This window comes from Cyrtonyx montezumae, unplaced genomic scaffold (assembly GCF_038088225.1).
Source record: "Cyrtonyx montezumae isolate F1298 unplaced genomic scaffold, pur_monq_1.0 scaffold_17, whole genome shotgun sequence".
Lineage (NCBI taxonomy): Eukaryota > Metazoa > Chordata > Aves > Galliformes > Odontophoridae > Cyrtonyx > Cyrtonyx montezumae.
The window spans coordinates 29,787,471-29,808,432 of NW_027071903.1; the positions used below are offsets into that span (position 1 = coordinate 29,787,471).

At 41.8% G+C, this 20,962-nt stretch overlaps 1 protein-coding gene across 1 annotated transcript in view; it reads right to left on the reverse strand.

Annotated features, from left to right (window-relative positions):
- The window catches only part of AGBL1 (AGBL carboxypeptidase 1), a 254,668-nt gene that overhangs the window by 159,095 nt on the left and 74,611 nt on the right, over positions 1-20,962 (reverse strand). Inside the window, exon 18 of the mRNA XM_065734355.1 lies at positions 12,306-12,486. Within this exon, the coding sequence (XP_065590427.1) occupies positions 12,306-12,486 (181 nt within the window). The remainder of the gene's footprint in view (positions 1-12,305; positions 12,487-20,962) is intronic.

The window sequence follows — 20,962 nt, forward strand, 5'->3', positions numbered from 1 at the left end:
CTTAGATTAGAGCAGAAATATCAAGGGGGGAAAAAATTGATATACAAATCAATACAAGTTTATTTCCAAATAAGGCAAAGTGTTTTCAGCATAACATACAATAAAACATACGCTTATTTTTATGCCTAATTTACACAAACTCATTCCCATAAGACAAACATAATAGTCAAAAGTGAGAGCACAAATGGACATTTAAATGCCTAAACCCCAACTTCACTAACTGTGTATATAAATGCATATGTAACTTCCAAGCAAAACTGCATCCTTTCGATCCTGATAATCTGTATCAAAATGGTCTCTATTACTCTATGACAGTATATGCGTTTACACACAAAGAATATTGTTCTTGGCAAACCTCAAAATTCCTCATTTAGGCTCACATCAGATTTAAGCATGAATACATGCCCTGCAGCTAGTTCACAGAGAACCAGTGCTTGCTAGACACGTGCTGTTTAGAGACCAGCCATTCCACTTGAGAAGTAAAGCTGTGATTTCAGAGCTGCCACGTGTTTCTCAAAGATGGATAAAATACCCAGGGAAAACAAAAACACAATACAGAAGGAGTGAGATCGCACCTAGGGGATTTCTTTCAGATACTCTGTAGTTCACAGTACCTGCTGCACTCCCAGTTGCTGTGACTTTTGCCCAGTGGCTTAAAACCAGCAACGTCTGGTGTTTGGAGGCAACAGGTTCAGAGGTTATAAAAATACTACTGTGTACCAGCCCAAAGGTAGTACACTAAGCAATGCCTGACATTAAAGTACATACAGCTTTGTTGTGGCCTTTGACACCCTTTGGGACCAAAGATATAAAAAATAAATAGCTGTCATCTCTATACACACACGTCAGAACTGACACATGGCAGTAAAAAAAGAGAAAGGCAAGAACACCAGCAAAACTAGTTCATTGCAAGTAACAGCCCCAAGCTGGGCTTCTGTTTCAGTTAAGAAACCATGCAATGGAAAGATAGCCTTGATTCCAACTATTTCTGCTGCTTACAGGAACAGAGGCTTCTCCCTAAAATTCTCCTATTTATTTACATTCCCATCTGTACTAGGATTACAAGTTGGGAGACTCAAAGCCACTGCCACTGAACAGATTATGTGCTTGATGAGATCACACGCTGCTCAAAACACACAAAGATAGGCAGGGAAGTAGAGCAGTTCAAGGGTGCCCTCACCTGCACATCAGGAAAAGAGACAGAAATCACAGCAATTCAAGGTACAGCTCTTTGGTGCTCCTCACTTGAAAACTGGCATATGCACAAAAACACACAACGTACTCCTCAGCCATGAAGGTATTTCAAAGCAAGCTTTCTTCACATGATATGTATGTTCTGGAGGGGGTGAGAAACAAGTTACCCCTCCACTGCCTTCAGTAGTGAGCTTTCTATATTGAATGTTAATATATATTTATAGTGAAAAGCTAAACAGGTCAACCAGAAGGAGGTTTGGGTATTCCATGCAAATGGTTTAACCCACAGAGTATGGCCTGCCTTTCCAGCCTCGACTTCCCAGATATCTCAGCCTAAATCCAAGGAATTTATTTTGAATCACCTAAAAAAGTTCAAATAAAATGTAACTTAGTCATAATCCCCTATAGCTCTTTTGGCTTTACTTTCAGACCTTGCTTTACAGCTCTGCTACCACTAATATAATCCAGAACTGCTTTGCTTAACATTATATCCACTGGAGCATAGAATTCACCACTAGCTCAAATGTGGTACTAGAGACTTCTATGACAGACTAACATCTATTAGAGACCTGGATGAAAGACCACCAGTTTTTTTTCATGTCACTGGAGCAAGGATTTAAAACCATGGTCGTGCTCTGTAGAAGTGACTGACTAGTGCAATAAACTTCATTAATACCCAAGCCCCTTTTCCTGCATCTTCTCACTTTTAAGTGGTATTAAAATAGTTTATGATTGTTCAGCTGCTCTGCACTTTACATCCTCTTACGTGTCATAATCATTTGGGGGATGACAGAAGAATAGTCACATCTTTAACCTTTTTTTCAAAATGTTTTTTTTTTAATTTTAAATTTTAAACTAACAGACATCAACTACAGAAAATGTTCCTCATGTTTTCATTAGTGTTATCACTGTTATCTGCTGGTAGAAATATCACAGACCAGAGACAGAACTGGGAATCAAGTTTCTTCTGTAGACAGTGCTAATGGGAGCAGGTAGCCCCTAGATGGAGAAGGTACTCCTTCCCAAACAAAAGCTGAGATTCTGAAAAGTCTGGGGAGAAAAATTAGAGAATGTGGGAGATGAAGAAACTTTACTACCAGAAATATCACATGGCATACATAGAAAGAACCCTTGTACTCACCCAGAATGTTGTTACTGCCTAGTAATTTTACAGCAGTAGGAAGAAAGCTTTATGAGAAAGCTCTTAGGAAATAAAACAATCAAAAACTGCAATATACTAAGGCAATGACCTTATCACAGATTTTTATGTGTGTGTATTTAGAAATAAAACATTTTGCCTATGTACAGCCTACAGTACATATGCAGTAGAGTAATATATCTTCAACTACTATAATAACTATATATTAAGTACTTATCATTTGTTGCAGACAAATGAAAACGATCCAAAAGGTGGTTTAGGATCTACCCACTACCACTCCCTCACTGTGTTCTGCCTCCTCAAAGGACGTAGAAGACCTCTTTAGAATGTAATGGAATATTCAACCAATTTACACAGGGACACATCCACTTGTGGAATTTCACAAGCCAGTTCTAACATTCCAGGGAAAAGGAGTTCAGCTTTGAACATAGCACGATTTCTACAGCATCTTACTGCAAAAAATAACCATTATTCCCTTGCAATAAAATATCACTATACTTACCTGAAGGTTCCTGTCAGAACATCACTGAGTTAGGGTGTATTCAAATACCAACTTCACAGTTCTACAATAAGTACAGACCCAATGTTCATCATTACTGAAGCCCTCTTCCCTGCCCTTCTCACCCACTTCTTTTTGTTTTATACTGCTTCCTCCAGCTCACAACTGGGCTAGATGGCTTCAAAAGCTCTTCATTTTTCTATCTCTTTAAGGCTGTAATGCTTTACAGCATTAAAGGCATGGTCAAATTTTTCCTGACTCCCAGCAGTACCGTCTCTAAAGCTGCAGGAGAGTTTTGGATTTCCCACTCTTCATCACTCCAGCATCAACTTAACTTCCTATTTTTCATTTTCTTGCTGCTTCCCTGGGACATTCATCTGGTTTTATAAATTAAGGTGGCAATTTACTCAAACTAGGTAGGGTAAAATTTGCCCACGTAATTACCCTAATTGCATGTGCAATCATGTACACAGGTGAATGATTCAACCTCAGCTGGTCTTCTGTAGGTGCATTTTTGCACAAGCAATTTTCAAAACACAGGCTTCTAGATGAAGACTATTTTTGTTGATATGCCTCTGTGTCCCATTTTTAAAAACACCATTTTTCAATTGCCAGCCCATTTCTCCAACCCAAGGCAGTTATATATCTGCTCTCCTACCACAGTACTTTGCCAGCTGTTATTCAATTGAATCTGTTACTCGGATAAAACAGAGGGCAAGGAAAAGCAGAAAAGAAACACAGAAATATAGGTGTTAAGGAACAGTAGTAGCTAAAATACAGAGCTAACTAAACTCAGAAATTTAACAGCCATAGTAAGGCATTAACACATAGTAAGGCAGCTCTACCTTTACATAACTAAGCTCTAGATTTTTTTTATTCGTATGCTTTTAGAAAGAACTTCTGTGCATATATATCACCCCCCCAAAAAAATGATGTGTTTTAATACTTAAAAGGGACTGAATGGTCATATAAAATTTGAAATGTCACTTGGAACTCCAGGGATGTCCAGTTTGCAGGGTGAAAGAAATACTGCTCGATTTATTACACAGTAATATATGAAGGTATATTACGAGAGACAATAACCTTCATTCCCAGGCAATTTCAGCTTTCCAGGTAGTGTGGATATTGCAGTAAAGTATTGGACATTCTTCATTGCATCTATAAAAGTGAAGTTTTTACAATTTCATTTTGTGGAGTTTTTTTCCCATCCCATGAATAACAGCTCCAACTCTGAATCTGTAGCTTCCAAAAGGCATTAACTTGGGTAAGAAGAGTTGATTTCGAGATGGTGATCAAAACTAGCCCTTCCACCCATGACATGAGCTTCTGTCCAATATGTTTGGCATTTATATCAGTCACCCATGCCTCCTACAATCAGGAATCAGATGCAAAATCCAAGTTAGTTAGTAACTGTATGAGTTCTCATTGTAAGTTTACCCATGGGGTCCAACTGGGTCAGGGTTTGCAGATGCATCCTGAAAATTTCAAGAAAGCATAAAGAAATTCCTCATCTTACAGAGTTCTCCAATCCCTGCACTGATGATACTGAACCTCACATATCTCCACTGGGCTGTAGAAGTCATGGCAGCGAGATTCTTGCCCCATCCAAGGAAATAACAGTGAAGGAAAGCAGTAACTACGACATTTCCAACTCCATGAAGTGGATCACGAGAAAATGGATTAGCCTCCACAACAGATCCATTAGCCAGCATCCTCTTCGTTCTTGCCAGTTCTGAAGCATGCTGTGCCACTATTGGATCAGTTCCTAACAAGAGACCAGCTGCTGCCTGTCTGCAGAGCCCAGCACAGGCACAATCGCTATGGGAATAATATATTACAAAGTGGACTTAAATGAGCATAATAACAAACAAAAGAGAATCATACACACTCAAACTAATGCAAATAATAATATAATTCAATCAACTCATTAGCTTTACTAAAAGCTAGCTTTGTACACCAGCCTCCTGGCTCCTAGAACCGTCAAAGGAGTGCATACACCTGATTATGAACTCTCGTTGTCAGTCAGGAGACTAGACATGAATGCTGAACAAAAATAATTCCTTTCTGAGCCCATGGAACATCGTGTTCATATCTAATATTCCTGCTAACTTGAAAATACAAGGTAGTAGCCATCTAAAATGGAATAATTTCCGAAGCTCAAAGCTGAATCGTTTAATAGTCCGAGACATTAATATGGCCGAGCCCATATCAAGTGATTTTTGCAGTGAAATTCCCAAGTGACCTTGAATAATCAGCACAGATTGGGTACGAAAGCATCGAGGGAGCACACAGCTCATGAGGGGTACTTTTACTGTTTCAGAACAAACACTGTGTGTGCTTTTGGGACAGGAAGCCTAATGAAACAAGAGAATGCATTTGGTCCCTCCAGTTCTTAAAATGACCATTAACTAATTAGTTTTTGCAGACAGTTTGATGGCAGATGATACTGTTTTCTCCAAGGGCAAACAATAGTACAACACTTTCACAGGATATCAGCAACCAAGAGAACAAGGTCTCAAACTTCAGATACTATGAAACCCTGGGCCCTGTCTATGCCAGACCTCCTATGTGAGGTCTTTTTTGGTGTCTATCAAGGCATACAGAGAGGGCACAGCTCTCTGGGCAATTCACCAAAAACTAGCATTGTGTTGGCCTGTTATTATGCTGGACTCTGGGACAAGCTCTTATTCTACAGATTGAGTGCATTCTCCTGCCTGACCTCCTGGAAGCACATGGAATGTGCTGGAAAATAAAAGGAATGGCAGCAAAGCACCCAAATTTTCAGCTACTCAGCTTCCAGAAAACAGAAGCACCAAGCAATAAAGCCAACTGCTGACATGAGACTGGCGCTGAGTCCCACAGACAATGATAGCAGACAGGCTCCTACTTTAGAGACTCAATGAAACAATAAATTAGGTGAGGGTGTGTTAGAACAACAGCTGGTTGCTAATTAGTCGCAGCCCCCTCAGCAGGGTATCGATAAAGTGGCAAAGAACATCTCAAGTAAATTAAATTTAAAAAACCCCTACTGCAATCACTCCCCTGACAGACCCTTCCTTCATCTCCCTTCCTAGCTTTTTATTTATTGTAATTACTCTAGTAATAAGATTTGTTTCCTTGTTATTATATATATTACTATGCAGGGCAACAACAACAACAACAATAGCTAGGAAGAGTTATGTTGCTTATTTATCTCCACGGCTGTTATTGGGCCACTGGGTGGATAGATCAGTGAGGAGGTGGGTGCCTGGGAAAAGCAGTAAATAGAAGAGAAAGCATATTCCTCAGGAGCAGAGACATATGGGGACATATTTACAAAGGAGGAAACACTGACAATGAGCGAACACATCTAATAACTCAGGGGGCCCAACAGCTCAGGCTGATAAAGGAAGGAATAAACTATGCTACATTAGAAGTGCTGTCAGAGGGAGTCCTGGGGTGTAGCTGTATGCCAACAGATGTTTACTGCAGGAGGGTCAAGGATGGACTGCCACACAGCACAGGGCAAAGGGCTTTGTCTGAAATTGGGTCACCTCCTATGGCATGCTGATATACTCAGAAAGGTTTAGTGAAGGGTCAGATTTCAGATCTGGCTCCACCATGGGAGAGCTTGAAAGAGGTAGGGAATAATATAGCCCATATTTTATCTTATGTTGTCCACATACGAGCCAGATTTCGTGGAGTCATAGGCTCATTAAGATTAGAAAGATCGCCAAGACCACCTAGCCAAACTATCAACCCATCACCACCCACTGACCACATCCCTCAGAGCCACATCTCCATGGTTCTTCACGCATCCAGGGACCGTGACTCCACCACCTACTTAGGCACACTGTGCCAGAGCCTCATTAACTCTTTCTAAAAAAAGAAACTTTTCCTAATACCCAACTTAAACCTCCCCTGGTGCAACTTAAGGTCATTACCTCATAGTCCTATAGACCTAAACTCCCAAACCATAGACCTTTACTCTAGGGAATCTGCTGAGCTTGCCAGGAACAATAAGGCTGCTTGCCTTGAAGAAGCGTTAAGTGGTCTCAACCTCATTTCACTAGAAGAAATGAAGGTGGCAGACAAGCACCCAAAATGCTCAGAGTGGCTTGTTGAGAAGAACATGCTGCCCATCGAGAAGTGTGTTTTCACCAGTTCTGCCTCACCACTGGTGCAGGATCCTGCCCTCTTAATGGAGGCTGCTGAGGCAACAGAGCAGCACTTAGATAAGAACCATCTATTCCACTCAGAGAAAATTCACCCACAGTTCACAGCACTTTCCAGAGCCACTGTCCAGAGACAGTACAAATGCTCCCCAGACCTGGCACTTTCATCTGCTCTGAGGTCCTGAATCAGTGCCTGCAAATATATCACCACACTAAGCACACTTCAGAGCAGAGCTATTCTAAATAAGTAAGGACTGAATCTTTTGCAAAAGTGTGCTTTTATCCAAGTGCAACTTGCCTTCCACATTCATTTGCCCAGCTGCTCTTGACGTGGTGGTACTAGAGATAGGGCATCTGAATAGAAAATGGTCCATGTCTGCTCAAGAACAGCAGCACGTTAATCCTGGAGTACTGCTCTCCTAGAGATACACTCTCCCAATACATTAATGACAGCTGTGTGTTTTTTTTTCCCAGCCTTCTCACATCATTGCATTATCCTTAGAGAAACACACATCATAGATTAGCTAGTCTGGAGAGAGCCTTTAGAGCGTGTTTGCAAAGTGCATGGCAACCATTTAGTTATGCAAGACTAGATTCTGAAAATTCAACTCCTCTTCAACCCTCTGACGACAGAGAACCAAATGAGAAGCAAGGGGAGGAGAGAGGGATGTGCACAGCTGCATGGCTTTGTGTGACACTACATCAAAATTTAGTCCCCGAGGATGCAATTCTGGGTCAAAAACTGACTCCCCAGGTGGGGCCCTTAGCTTCTTTGCTGTCCACGTCCAGCTCTGACTATCTGGAGAACAAAATGTCTCAGTGCAGGAGCATACGCAATAATACAGGAGGAAAGAAAAGTTGTATACACAAATAAGGCTTTGGGGTATAGGGACAAAGCTTGCTTCTGTTCTTCTTCCTAAGAGTAACCATCAAAAAAAAAAAAAGGCCCACATTGCAAAAAGTAAATGAGGAACACTAATAGTTTCCTCCTTTGTAACTCTTGAGAGCATGAGAGCATGCAAAGGAAATGTGTTCTGGATGGGTGTTCAGAGGACATTTCTATCTCTCCATTTCAGTAATTGTCAGAGTTAAAGCTTTTCTCTGCTGGATTCCAGGAGGCAATAAACAAAGCCCTGTAAGTACAACAGGGTGGAACAAACAGCCTTACTAAAGCAAGAGTGAATATCAATAGAGAAAAGTAAACAAAAAAACCCACCTCACCTGCCTTACCTTTAAGCAGCAGCAAAGCTTACTCAGCCTGTGTTGTGGAAGGGCAGGTGCAAGAGGGAACAGGGTGTTTTTAAACCAGATAAAGAATAGTCCGTGGCTGTAATCCAAAATGCAAATCAGGATTTCCTCTTCCTAACTGCTACTATGGTTACCCCAAGCCTTTAAAGAAATCACACTGCTTCCAAAAAAAATTAATCTTCCTCTACCAAAATAGTCTCTCCAGCTCCCATCTCCACTGATTGGTTCAATTCGTTTACAAAAACGCATCATGTTCTTCTCACTGAAAAGCCTCTTTGATTCAGTAGTAGGGAAAAGAGAATAAGAAAAGGGCAAACAGAAGAGAAGGAAGAGGAAATGTGAAAGGGAGTAAAGGAAGAGGAAGAATGTGGCAATGTAGGAGAGAGACACAAACTCAGAACTGAAATATTGGGCATTTTGGGACTCCTGGATCCTCAAAATAGACAGACACTGAATGGGCAGTCTGCACATTACATATTTTTCTAAAAACAAAAGCACTTGTCTAGGAGTTCCCATCTCTTGTTTGATCAATCATATTGCAAGGCCGAATCATTTTTAATTTAATACTTCTGGGAAGTGGGGGGAAGCACTCATTAAACATAGGCACAGTTGGCAAGCACTGCGCGTTAGCATTTGGCAGTATTTATTATTGCTGTTTATGGTGATATAAATTAGGTTATACTGATGTAATTAATAACCCTAAATTTAAGGATAATAAATAGCAATATTTATACGAAACTGCAGTCTCTGAAGAAGTCCAGCCAAAAAATCCCCACAAAATGCTGACTACCACGTTGTGACTGCAAACATATGCGTGGGAGCACCAGGTATGTGTGTGCAGAAGGTATCCAGGTGTGAGCAGACACTGAGGAATGGCTGCATGCAGAAGCTGTTGACAGGGGGATATGCAGCAGGTGCACAGAGAAGACAGCCTAGGAGCACATCACAAGATGGCATACAACTGCACAGGCAACTTGATGCTCAAGTGTGTGATAACGAGCTGATGTGGAACAGTGAGGACAGCCTACAGTGTTTGGTGTTTCTTTGGAAAAAACTGTTTGCAATGCCATAATTAAACTTTTACAAGTTCCCTTCCTGACCCTGGTTTTTGTAGTTGAATCAAAAGAACTAGATTGAAGAGAAAATGCTCCCAGTACATATATTTCACTGCATTTCAAGCTGTGTTGTGGTGTGTCATTTCTCCCATGAAGAAAATTCAGGAAAAAAAAGGAGGGGGCAATGCCCAAGGTCACATACTCCATCAGCAGCAGAGCCAGGAACAAAGCACAGGTCTCTCACTCACCCAGTACAGTTTATAGCAGTTTCCTAACTAAGTGCTACCATTCTTCGTGGATCCTCCACCACTGAGTAAAGTGAAATTCCTTCTATATCTTTCCTGTTTAACTATGGTTTAATTTAGAAAGGGGATAAGAGGGATGAGAGAAAGCAGCCAACCTAACACCAGAAAATATTTACCTCAGGTTCTCAGAGAACAAACTTCGTTAAATCATCAGCCTATAAAGACACGTTCCCTCTAGTAGTTTAATATGTCTGTCACTGCAGACAATCTTACCCTACTATTCTTGGAGATTAGGACTACTTTTCCCTGTAAAGAAAAAAAATAACATATAGATAACCATTTTAGGTCAGACCACAGGTCTATCAGAGGTAGCATCCCATCTCCAGCAGTGGTCAAAAGCCATTGGGTGACAAAAAGCACAAAATATACTTAATGAAAAGTAGTATCTAATATTAAAATATATATAGCCATTATCAGAACAGCTGGATATTATTTAACAAACCCTACATCTGAGTGCTGTTCGGGATGGAGCAAAGGCTGCTGATGGTGGAGTCACCATCTGTGAAGTGTCCCTTAGTAGCACATCTAAGTGTGTCACTTAGTGAGCAATACTGGTGGTAGGAGGACAGTTGGACTTGATCTTAGAAGTCTTTTCCAACTTTAATGATTCTATGAAAGCAGTCACGCAGCAACACAACTGCTCATCAGTTCTCTCTGGATTGAGCAAACTCCAAGTAGATGCAATATTTGGTAGTGATTCGTATTTTCATGTGACAGCAACCTTCCTCATACAGACACACTTGCATTGCCACTACCTTCATTTAGCATCAGTGACAGGGCTGCAACTCCCTCCATCGCTGACAGACAGGAACAGACCCTCAGAGCACTGACTGAAGTGAAAGGGAAGGCTGTTTCCCAGCTCAGCCACACACAGAGTATAATCGCATTACTGCCATCATATCTCTGATAGAGGAACATTCTCTGCATGCAACTTTCAGATCACATTAACCAAAGCAAATACCAAGGCCCTGATCGTCTTGTTGCTGCACAAGGCTCTCGAAGTGTGATTGCACAGTATCCTGCTGGGATGAGCACTCTTCCACTGAGCTGTGTCTGCAGCAGGGAGTCAGCTGGGGAAGGACACAGCTGGGCTGCTGGAAGAAATCCTTTATAACCATGCACTGGCATTCATCTCTGTGACGGGCAGGGAAGCATAATGCGTACAGGACTGGGGAGGAGGGAGAGAATGAGGAGCTTCAAAAGAACTGCCGACAGAAAAGAATCCGACCCTTTTTTATACAAAGATACTGAGATAATGAGACTAGAGCAGGATTAATACCAGGTGACAGAAGGATGGATGGGTAGTAGAGAAGATATACTTCCAAAGCACAAAGATTCAAAATCGCGATAATTCAAAGAGATAAAACAGGACAGGATAAGTCAATAGATGACAGCCTCAAGTTGCCATCATGGAAGGTTCAGGCTGGACATCAGGAACAATTTTTAATATGGCACTTAAACCTGGATGAAGTAGAACATTAATAGGCAAAGAAACCTGCATTTGCACTCCCAGAAAGTAAGGGACCGAAAGTTGTCTCCAAAAAGCCATCAATAAAATCTAGGCCAAGAAAAGAAACTTTTCCTTCTGTGCAGGAGGACCCAAGTCCATTGAAAAAGCACGTGGGAAGAAACAAGAGTACCTGAGCCATGTGAGGCTTAGCATAGTATTTAAATTAGAGCATAATGGAATAGTTCTCTCCCTTCCCCAGGCCTCATGGTTACCTACAGAGCCATGGCCAAGTCCTCATTCCTCCGCTCCTGTCCCACACCAAACCTTTTCACTCATCACCAGGTTGAACTACAGTTGAAGCTCCACACCATCCTGTGTGACATGAGCTCAGACAGTAAACTTCACCTGGGTGTCACTGAGAACCATGCTGTCCCTCCTGAGGGCCCCTTCTCTACTGTGCACACAGTCCTGACAGCTGGAGAAAAAAGGTCAGACATTCCCTCCAGTCCTCCATCTGCTGAAAACTTTAATTAAACACAGTGAAAGGAAAAACAGAAAGCCACAATCTTTCATTTTTGCTTCTGCTCTCTGGAAGAATCAAGGAAGCATTTGGTGCCAGCAGAAGCTTCCAATACTCGGGGGCAGCATCCAGCTCCTCTGAACAGCCCTCCCAAACCATGATATACTCGTGTCCTGGGGAGTACAGCAGCACAAAAACTATGTTCATACTGACAGACTAGAGGTTAAGAACACTCCAAGCTGCCCTCTGCTGAAGCCTTCACCCAAAACTGAAAGGAATTAGATTAGGACCAAATTTTTGCTCACAGTCTTTTTCTGGTTTCTGTAGCACTTGATCAGCACAACCTGACCTGAAAATAGATGAATGACTGTAGTTTAAGAAAAACTGTTCCTCTACATTGTTCTGTGTGTTTCAGTACTTGTCTAAAAACATTCTTCAAGTTTAAGAACCCATTCCAACAAGCTGTGCAACAGTTCTTACTGAAACCTGTGAGCCCTCATTAGCAGGTCAAAAAGCAAATCTCCCCTTGTTACGTGATCATAACATCCTGCTAAATCCAAGATTCACATTTTCCTTATGGCACTGATTGCAGGATGAATAAAAAACAAGGCTGCAGACAAAGGGAATTCTGACCCGAAACACTGAAGACAAGACCTGCTAGGTGTAAAGCCTGCAGGCAAACCCAGTGAAAATTCACAATAAGTATGTTACTACAACGCACTTGCCATTGATGACTCCATCAGGGTTGAGCATGGGGACAATCTTGAAAATGAAGCATTTCCTCAGGAGATCAGCAATGGGATCACTGCTCACAAGGAATTCCAGGGTCCCCTTCATTACCCAGCTGGCATTGCTTTCACCAGGGTGAACACGGGCCATCAGAAAGACATAAGGACGACTGTCTGTAAAACAAAGCAAAGGCACGGAGATATGCAGAGAACCTGCAGGGATAGAGGAGCTGAAACTGATTGTTGTTTTATATCCATCCAGTAAAGCTGGAAATAACAGTGTGCACAGCTAAGGTAGGCTGATGCTTTTGGTGTGAAAACAGTTTCGTGTTGCATAGACTCAGAGTTGCAAAGATGACACTCAGAAGAGGCAACTAAAACAGTTCAGCAGTTGTTAGTAATACACCCAGCACAGGAGACATAGGCTGTGTGAGGCAAATTCTTACTAACCAGCTCAATGACAAACTCTAATGAACCCCTGTTTCAAGGTAGACTTGCAATTTGGCAGAGAAAATTGCCTTGTTATCAGATGCATTATTTGCCATTCCTGTGAAAAAGCACCCACATTTGGCCTAGTTACACATCTCCAAAAACTCTCTGCATACATATGCTTAGAAAAGACCAAATTTGACAGCAGATTCTTTGAAGATCCCATCTGTGTTGAGCATAATCCACAGATGGGCCAAGGCAACAGAAGAAGACAGAGGCAGACACCTGCCAGGTGCAGAGAATAAAAGAAAGGGACAAAGCAATGATGTGTCTTAAAATTATCCTTTTGTGAGTGTTCACAATCTCAGGCCGCTGTCACAAGTCAACCTGACATATTTGCTTTAGTGGAAGCCGGTATCTGTCAGGAAATCACAACGATGCCACGATGTTTATTTCAGCTCTGTCAGAGCACAGACTCTCTTTGCTTGCATGAATTGAAGTGACCCCAGCTGACAGGCTTTGGAGTAGTAAAGGGACAGAAAACAATCAAAGGCATCATCTGAGTGTCCTTGTAAACAAACGCTGATTTAGCAAGTTATGCTCCTGTGTCCTTAGCTCAAAAAGCTGTCCTTCAGTTTTCTAAATGCTTTACAAATCATCACTCAATTAATGTGAAACATGGAGGTTTTAGAATCATAGAATCTTTTGAGTTGGAAGAGACCATTAAGGGTCTGGTCCAGCTCCCTTGCAGGTAAGTAGATCGATTTAGAAACAATCCCACTTGCACCCCTCTCCATTCTTAAGCATTTGGTGGACATGACCACACTCTCCACTCAAAGTCATACAGAATCACAGAATTGTAGGGGTTGGAAAAGACCTCCAGAAATCATCCAGTCCAACCTCCCTGCCAAAGCAGCTCCCTACACCAGGTTGCACAGGTAGACATCCAGGTGGGTCTTGAATAATCCAGAGAAGGAGAGTCCACCACCTCTCTGAGGTAACAGACACAGAGTAATCATACTGCGGTCCAGTAAAGCAAGTGGAACTCTGCTACTCAGCAGCCATATATTAATCTTTTTATCATCCTTGCACCTTACACCAAGATCAGTATATTTTCAAGGATGTGTATACATAAGTGCCAAAGGCACTAATGGACTCTAAAAGTTCCCTTCAGCCACTGCAGAAATACAAGTCATTCTGCTTATTCCACCCCCCCCCAAAAAAAAAAATAATAAAATTAGAAAACAGTCTCAATTCTGCTCCAGCTAGATGCTGTGCATTACAATCTACCTTAGTAATGCTTTAAAATAGCAACAAGCAAAAAACTATTTTCCACAAAGGCATCAGTTGCGTTTCGCTATTTCCAAACATTTTCTTCTTTCTCCCATCATCATGATTTAGTGCTGTTTTGCAGGCTCATTGCTGAGCTAAACTTATGGGACTGTGTTGTTGTAGTTGAGAATGAGGCTCTTGAGGACTCCTAATGGACAACAGCTGTAAACAGCACAAAGCAAAATAAAACATGTTCTTTTGCAATTGATGAAAACAGCTTTAACAACTCTTGTCTTTCCTGTATACTGGGAAAGCGTGCAGCATGTTAATTGAGAGATTCTTCCTTCAGTTAACGTAAGACAAAAAGAAACCATAAGAAAGGGTTTTCTCATTTCAGGAACTGAAGGTTTCCCATAATTCTGCTAATTGAGGATGCTGTGGGACCGGCAGAGATGCGAGTTCCGTTCTTCTCAAGACTGATACACCTCTGTCTAACGCTGGATGTGACTAAAGCTTCCAGAGTTTCCCAGTCTTAAGCCCCAGGAAATGGTGGAGGTAAGGAGCCCTACCAGACATCTGAACTGTCTACCTGTGGATAACAATGGATGTACCCCATATCTGTAGGGTCCAGGAGGGGAAATCTCTCCTCATCCAAAGGAGAGATGCAACAAACATACACACCAGCAAGCAAATTGCAGATCCTGTTAAGCACCTGCTCCCCCCACAGAAGCCATCACAGACAAATGCTGTGCTCCCCAGCATGAAGACTAACCAAGCAGTTCATAGAGCAGAGCAATAAAGAGATGGTCATAGCACTCACTACCCTTGACACACCTGAGAAACAGAGACGTGACTCTTCAACATGCAGGAGTCACTCAATCCTATATCTCTAATGCATAACCAGTAATGTATCTGCCACAAAGTTGTTTTAAACAAACAAGATAAACATTAGAACTTGGGAAAGTGGTGGATGGCAGTGCTGGCCAGCTCCACTCAGGACACCAACTGGCAGGCACCAGCCAAGATTGCTGCTCTTAGCTGTGCTGCTACACTTCATTCCTGATTCACTTTGTCCCATGACTGCAGTGCTGATGAGGCCACCCCAGTGCTGCCAGCACAGCTCACTGATGTCCACTGGTCCTCATCTACCATCATGATGTGCCATATTTTAACCCTGAGCCTTCTGATACCACCTTGTGCCACACTGCACCTGTTCAGGACACTGAGACAGAGGCTCTCGTATACTTCCTTCAGGGCCCAGAACTGAGCTCAGTGCTTCAAAATCCCCAAGCCAACTCCTAGGCAGATTCCTCCCCAAGTTCTGGGGAAGTTGCCAGAAAGCTCAGGTTACCCATTTATCTCTGCAAACCCCACATGACACGTAACCTTCTCCGGGAATGTAAATAATAAAAAGAGAGAGCAGAGGAACCTTTTCATGCTACATAAAGCCTCATCCAACAGATCTCGTCTCATTACTCTGTGTTACATTCTGACATGGCCAGGATGTAACGTGTCACTAACAAAACCAGAGATGAGAGATTAAAGCATCACTGACGCCTCTTGCAAAACTTTGAGCAAAAACCCTTTGAGTAATAAATCTAATGTATCATCTACTTCCCACCTTCTCTTCTCTTTATTCATTTTAACTGTGGATATATGCATGAAAATAGGAGCTTTGTTCTTCCAGTACTGCTAACTTGTTGCTTAATCTGCTGTCTGTTGCAGGGATCTTCCTATTTTATCTGACTTTGAAGTTACTAATCATGACATCAGATGGTGAAAGTTCAAGCTGAAATAAAAGAATGAAACCCCATTAACAAATCAGTGTCCCCTCATACAGAGGTCCACAGAAGGGAAGTGAAATGCACTTCCAGATGCCCTGAACTAGGTTAAAATCCTAAATAATATCAAGCTGATATTCGGGCCACGACGTTCCTAAGGGAACGAGGTTTTGAAATAACACAAGGCTAGGATTTTGTAAGGAGACAAAGGGAAACATGTACATAGCATGTGACAAATTCAACCTAGATCCAGGTCTTGACTGGAATTTTTCTGGCTGTGCCTCTGCATACCTCTCTTCCTTTTACCCCCAAGCCACATTCCACAAAACACAGGATTATTTCATCCCCTTATTCCTAAACACAACGTGACTTTATCACAAGCGCTGCACAGATCAAAGGTTCAGGTTTACCCCAGGACATAGGAGATAAACCAAGAAAGCTAACGCTTCCTCCCAACTTAATTATCTGTGACCACTACAGCATATTCTGAGAGTCAAATGATGTGTAAAAAAGAGCACCAAACAGAGCTGTGCCGCGTGTGTCACGGCTGTGTCCTGCCCTGGATACATCTGATCTGCCCAAGGCTGTGTAGTTATGCAAAGTCAAAGACAGGATATGGTGTGATGCACAACGAATATAAAGTACGTTGGCTTAAAAAAAAAAAAAAGAAAAAAAAACAACTTTAAATACTGTGATCACAGAAAACATGAGACTGGTCCGAGGCATGATCTGTGTCTGTCACTTTACTTTCCTCCTAAGACTTTTCCTCAAGTTGTCACTCTTTCAGTTACTGCAAGATGTGATCCTTTCCTCCCCTACTCCACCCCACCTCAGCATTACTTCCTGACCCCACTTTTGGCGAAGTGCTGCTGAAACAGGGACATCTTGATACAGAGGCAGCGTACATAGTCTGGCAGGGCCCACTGCTGTTTTCCAGAATTATCAATGAGACATCCCCCCCTTAAATATACTTACATTATATGTGTTATTACTGTTAGTTATGGCAAAGAAGTGAATGTTACAAATTGCCTTGGCAGGCTGTTTTCTACCTCCATAGCTTGGTGGAGGTGTTTCAGGATCCAAGTTGCTTGGCAACCTCCCTTTGTGCATGTGTTTCATGAATTCATTCACCTCTGAATCAGAGATGATCAGAGATGACTGCAGAGATGAATATGGGTACAGAGTGTCCAGCCCTGGTACAGCCTGACATCCTACTACTGACAGTTATTTTTGTTGCTTATTTTTATTTTTTCCCCCTACAACTCCAGGAAATTGGTATGCCAGGTTCTTAATAATCCATTCTGGGGTAGATTCCAAAATCCCAAATTTTGAATGCAGATGGAAATTCTACCATCACGTGACCGAAACCTTCCATATGATGGAAACTAAAGGAGCCCCACGTGAAAGCTTACCTTTAGCAAAAGATAGGGAAAAAAGCCTTGCTTTCAACACTTGCACCTGTGGAAAGCCTACTATAACCCCTTGAAAACGGTTTAAGTTTTTAAACAAACATCTCCATCTACAGCAGGTGCACCTGCATTAGTCTAGAATAAACTTCCAACTTGCATTTTGATCCACATATGCCAACTCAACATTCACTGGCATACCCTACCTCACTCTGCCAACTCTCTGAGCTGCCCAGATATTACTGAGCTTCAAAATGAAAGCTGCATACCTGTTATAGTGCAGCAACCCTATCAGCTTCACAAGCACTCATCACAAACAAGCTGCCCTCGCATTTATTGTAGGGTATGAACATTCCCATCTACTATTGTATGCTGCAAATTCTCAGTCTAGCCTGGTAGCGATATCCAGAGACAGACCATTGAGACAGGTTCCAAGGGAATAAAATTAAGATGGAGGACAGCTGGTTAGCAAGAATTACTGCCAAAAAGAATTGGGCGATTATATCAGATGGGTTGATGATGCAAAGAAGTTCCAAAAATGACAGCTCTCCTTCTGGGATGTACTACTTTACAAGCTAACACAAAGAACGCTGTTCGTTCACTTTGCTCAACCCAACGAGCAAAAACAACTTGCTGAAGTACCATGACTACTGCTGGCCAACTACACTTGAAAAATGGAAACTCGAGAAAAAGCCATTAAAGAATGATAAAAGGTGTGGAAGTTAAAACTTACGAAGAAAACTGAAGAAAATGGATTTTAGACTAGAAAAGGAAAGATGAACAGAGAAGCAGATAAACTTTACACTGCAAAAGGATGCTATAAAAAGAGATATTCAGTTGCTCTCAGTGTCTACTAGGATTCAGTTGCATAACAAAAAGAAGTTACTGTCTATCTGCTAAACCAACCTGTAGTAATTTGACTGCATACACCAGTGTAATTCCATATTCACGCTACCTTTCTTTAAGTCATTGTTCGTTAAAGTTCTGAAACTCCACAACAGTGCCCAGAACAGCATCAGTACTAGGCCTGCTGTCACACAGATCGTCCTAGCTATACCTTCAGAAAATAGGTCCAAGAATGCCCTCTATACCTCTGAAACCAACTCTTGTGTCCTGAGATCAGCTGGAAATCACTATTAAAGTCCACACAGAACCTCAACCACCTCCTCTGATCTCTCCAATGCAAGGTGTCTGCTTACTACCTGATACCAGCCACTTCAAATGCACATTAAGCGTTAGCCCTTAATCGATGACTAATCAGAAATATTTTATCATCATATTTTTACAACTGGGCTTGTTTCTATTTGGAAGAAGTAGTAGTTATGGAATCTTCTTTCTTGTATGCTCTGTTACTAATGGCCTAACTACTTTTAAGAGCAGAGTAACAGAAATACTGGGAGTAATACTACTACTGGGATATCTTTCATTAATAATTATCTTCCAAAGCCCCCCTATTATTCTTAAGTCTACAGTTTTCCAGCTCCTGCACATGCCTTAACACCCCCTTTGAGAACAGCAAGAAGCAAACACTAAAACCAGCTCCAAGAGTCCCTCCCACCTAGGGAGCCGATGTAGGGAGCTCCAGATTATCAGCAGCAGGCAATTTCAGATACTCAAGTATTTTCTACTAACATGTATTTCCTACTACTAACCATCAGTCCATATGTTTTTCAGCCACCATGGGAAAAATGTAGACTGCCTTGCAGAAACAAAACACCTGCGAGACATGCCAAATAGGAGAGAGAAATATTTTCAAGTTAGGCACATTTATGGCTTCCACTTTCTGGGTTTTTCACAGGAGGATGACAACACTGGGCTGAGAGAAGATGCAGTCAGCAGATGCAGAAGACATTCAAGCAGAGATCCATAAAACAAACTACAACACTGTGCTCATTCAGTATGAGCAAAGCAGTGGAATTGTTGCCCTAAACTGTCCCATACGTAAAAGAAGGTATAGGCAGGACCTAAGTGTAGCAGAGACCTGCAGGTTAACTGCTGCACAGGCACAGCAAAGAAATCCACAGAGCTATGAAATCCACTGGCTATTTTCTGAGAGAAGGATTTCATCTGAAATGAAATCAGGCAGGAGGAGAAGACTGAGAAAGTTTCTATTGTCATAAAAATATCTCCCTAGGTAATCCATGCTGATGGGAAAAGGAAACTCTGATAATTTATGTGACAGTTTAATGGGATTTTGGTGATACATGATACTTTAGAAAGAATTTGCCCAAATCGGACAGACAGGACTTTAATAAGGTTTCAGCTTCAAAACAGCAATATTTTCACCCTTTACTTTTGCATTTTATCCTAGATATACACTACTCATTCACAGCCCATCTATCTCATTTGCAGGGCGTATTTCAACATTGCAAGAACAACAATTCTGTGCTTTCTGGTGACATTCCCAGCTAGAGAAACCTCTACATATCTGAACCCTAAAGGGATCAAGCTGACTTTGCATCTACAGGGCAGAGCATCAGAGCTTTGAATTCTGAGCCATAAGCTGCCCATGGGCCACGTCCTCAGCTCTGTGAATGCCATTAATAGCTTCTCTGTAGAAATCAAGGGCAGCAGATGGACAGTCTGCAGCAGAGATCACTTGCAATGGGATGTCCCCAGGGTACACTCCAGGAGTAAATGACTCTCATGCTGACTAATACCTCAACCCATTTCTTCTGCTTATGAGAGACAGCCTTCATCCCAGTGCAATACCTCCCTGTCCTTCATTGCCACCACTCTGAGACCAGAACAGGAACAGTAGCAAAAGTAGTTGTTTAGAGTAGTAAACCAGGGTGAAGCCAGGGTTAATGGGATGAAACTTTGCAGAGGTTGAATATCAGTGAATTATATTGAAGAGTTTCCCCTGTGGAGAAGTAGGAATTAGCATTAAACATACATCGCCCACAGCACTAGAAGCCATTCTGTACATAACAGCCTTGCAGTAGCATGGGACAGAGATAACCCGACAGGCATTTGTTTTCTTACTCATTTCTATGGATCCACCTCTGTAGCCCTTATTTCCCTGGAAAAGCTCCTTGTGGGAATCTGAGCAGGAGAGGAATGGTGTGTGAAAGCTTCAATGTTTTGCCTAATGTTTCTGTTACTACTCCATCTGGAGGCTGAGATCAGCATGAGACCTGCAACGGTATCTTCTGTTGGCCCTAAGATGGGCATGGAAAGCAGAGTCCTTGTCAACATTTCTTTCACCATTGGGACTATCAGTCAAATTTAACAGGAAAACGAGTCATGTGTAGTCCTTTAAGTATTTCTGCTCTACATGAGAGACATTCTGTAGTACAGAGGAGACTTAAAACCCACCTAATACCACTGGCAGCATACAGCAGTGCTCATTCTTAAACATGGATTGCGTCTTTAAGAGGTACAGATCCATCTCTGCCTCTGACTTGAGGTCTTCCTCAGGGAATGACTTGTAAGAAATAAAATATATTAAAAAGAAGTGCAATCAGAGCCTCCCATTATCAAAGGGATAAAATACCAATTTTTGTCAAGATAAAAAGCATCGTAGATTGGCTCTGATGGGAAAAATTAAATTCTTGGTCTTCACTTGATTTGATATTTATCACTCCACTGCTCTAGAAATATTCTGGCAGGGAATTTTTCTTAAAATATTATCCTGCATTTCTCCTGCAGTTAGCAAGCTATGAGAGTATTGCGTGCCTTGTTACACATGAAAAACTCACAGGAAAAAGGAAAGAAAACAAAGTCTAGAAAACACACCTTATAACACTTCATTGTGTCAAC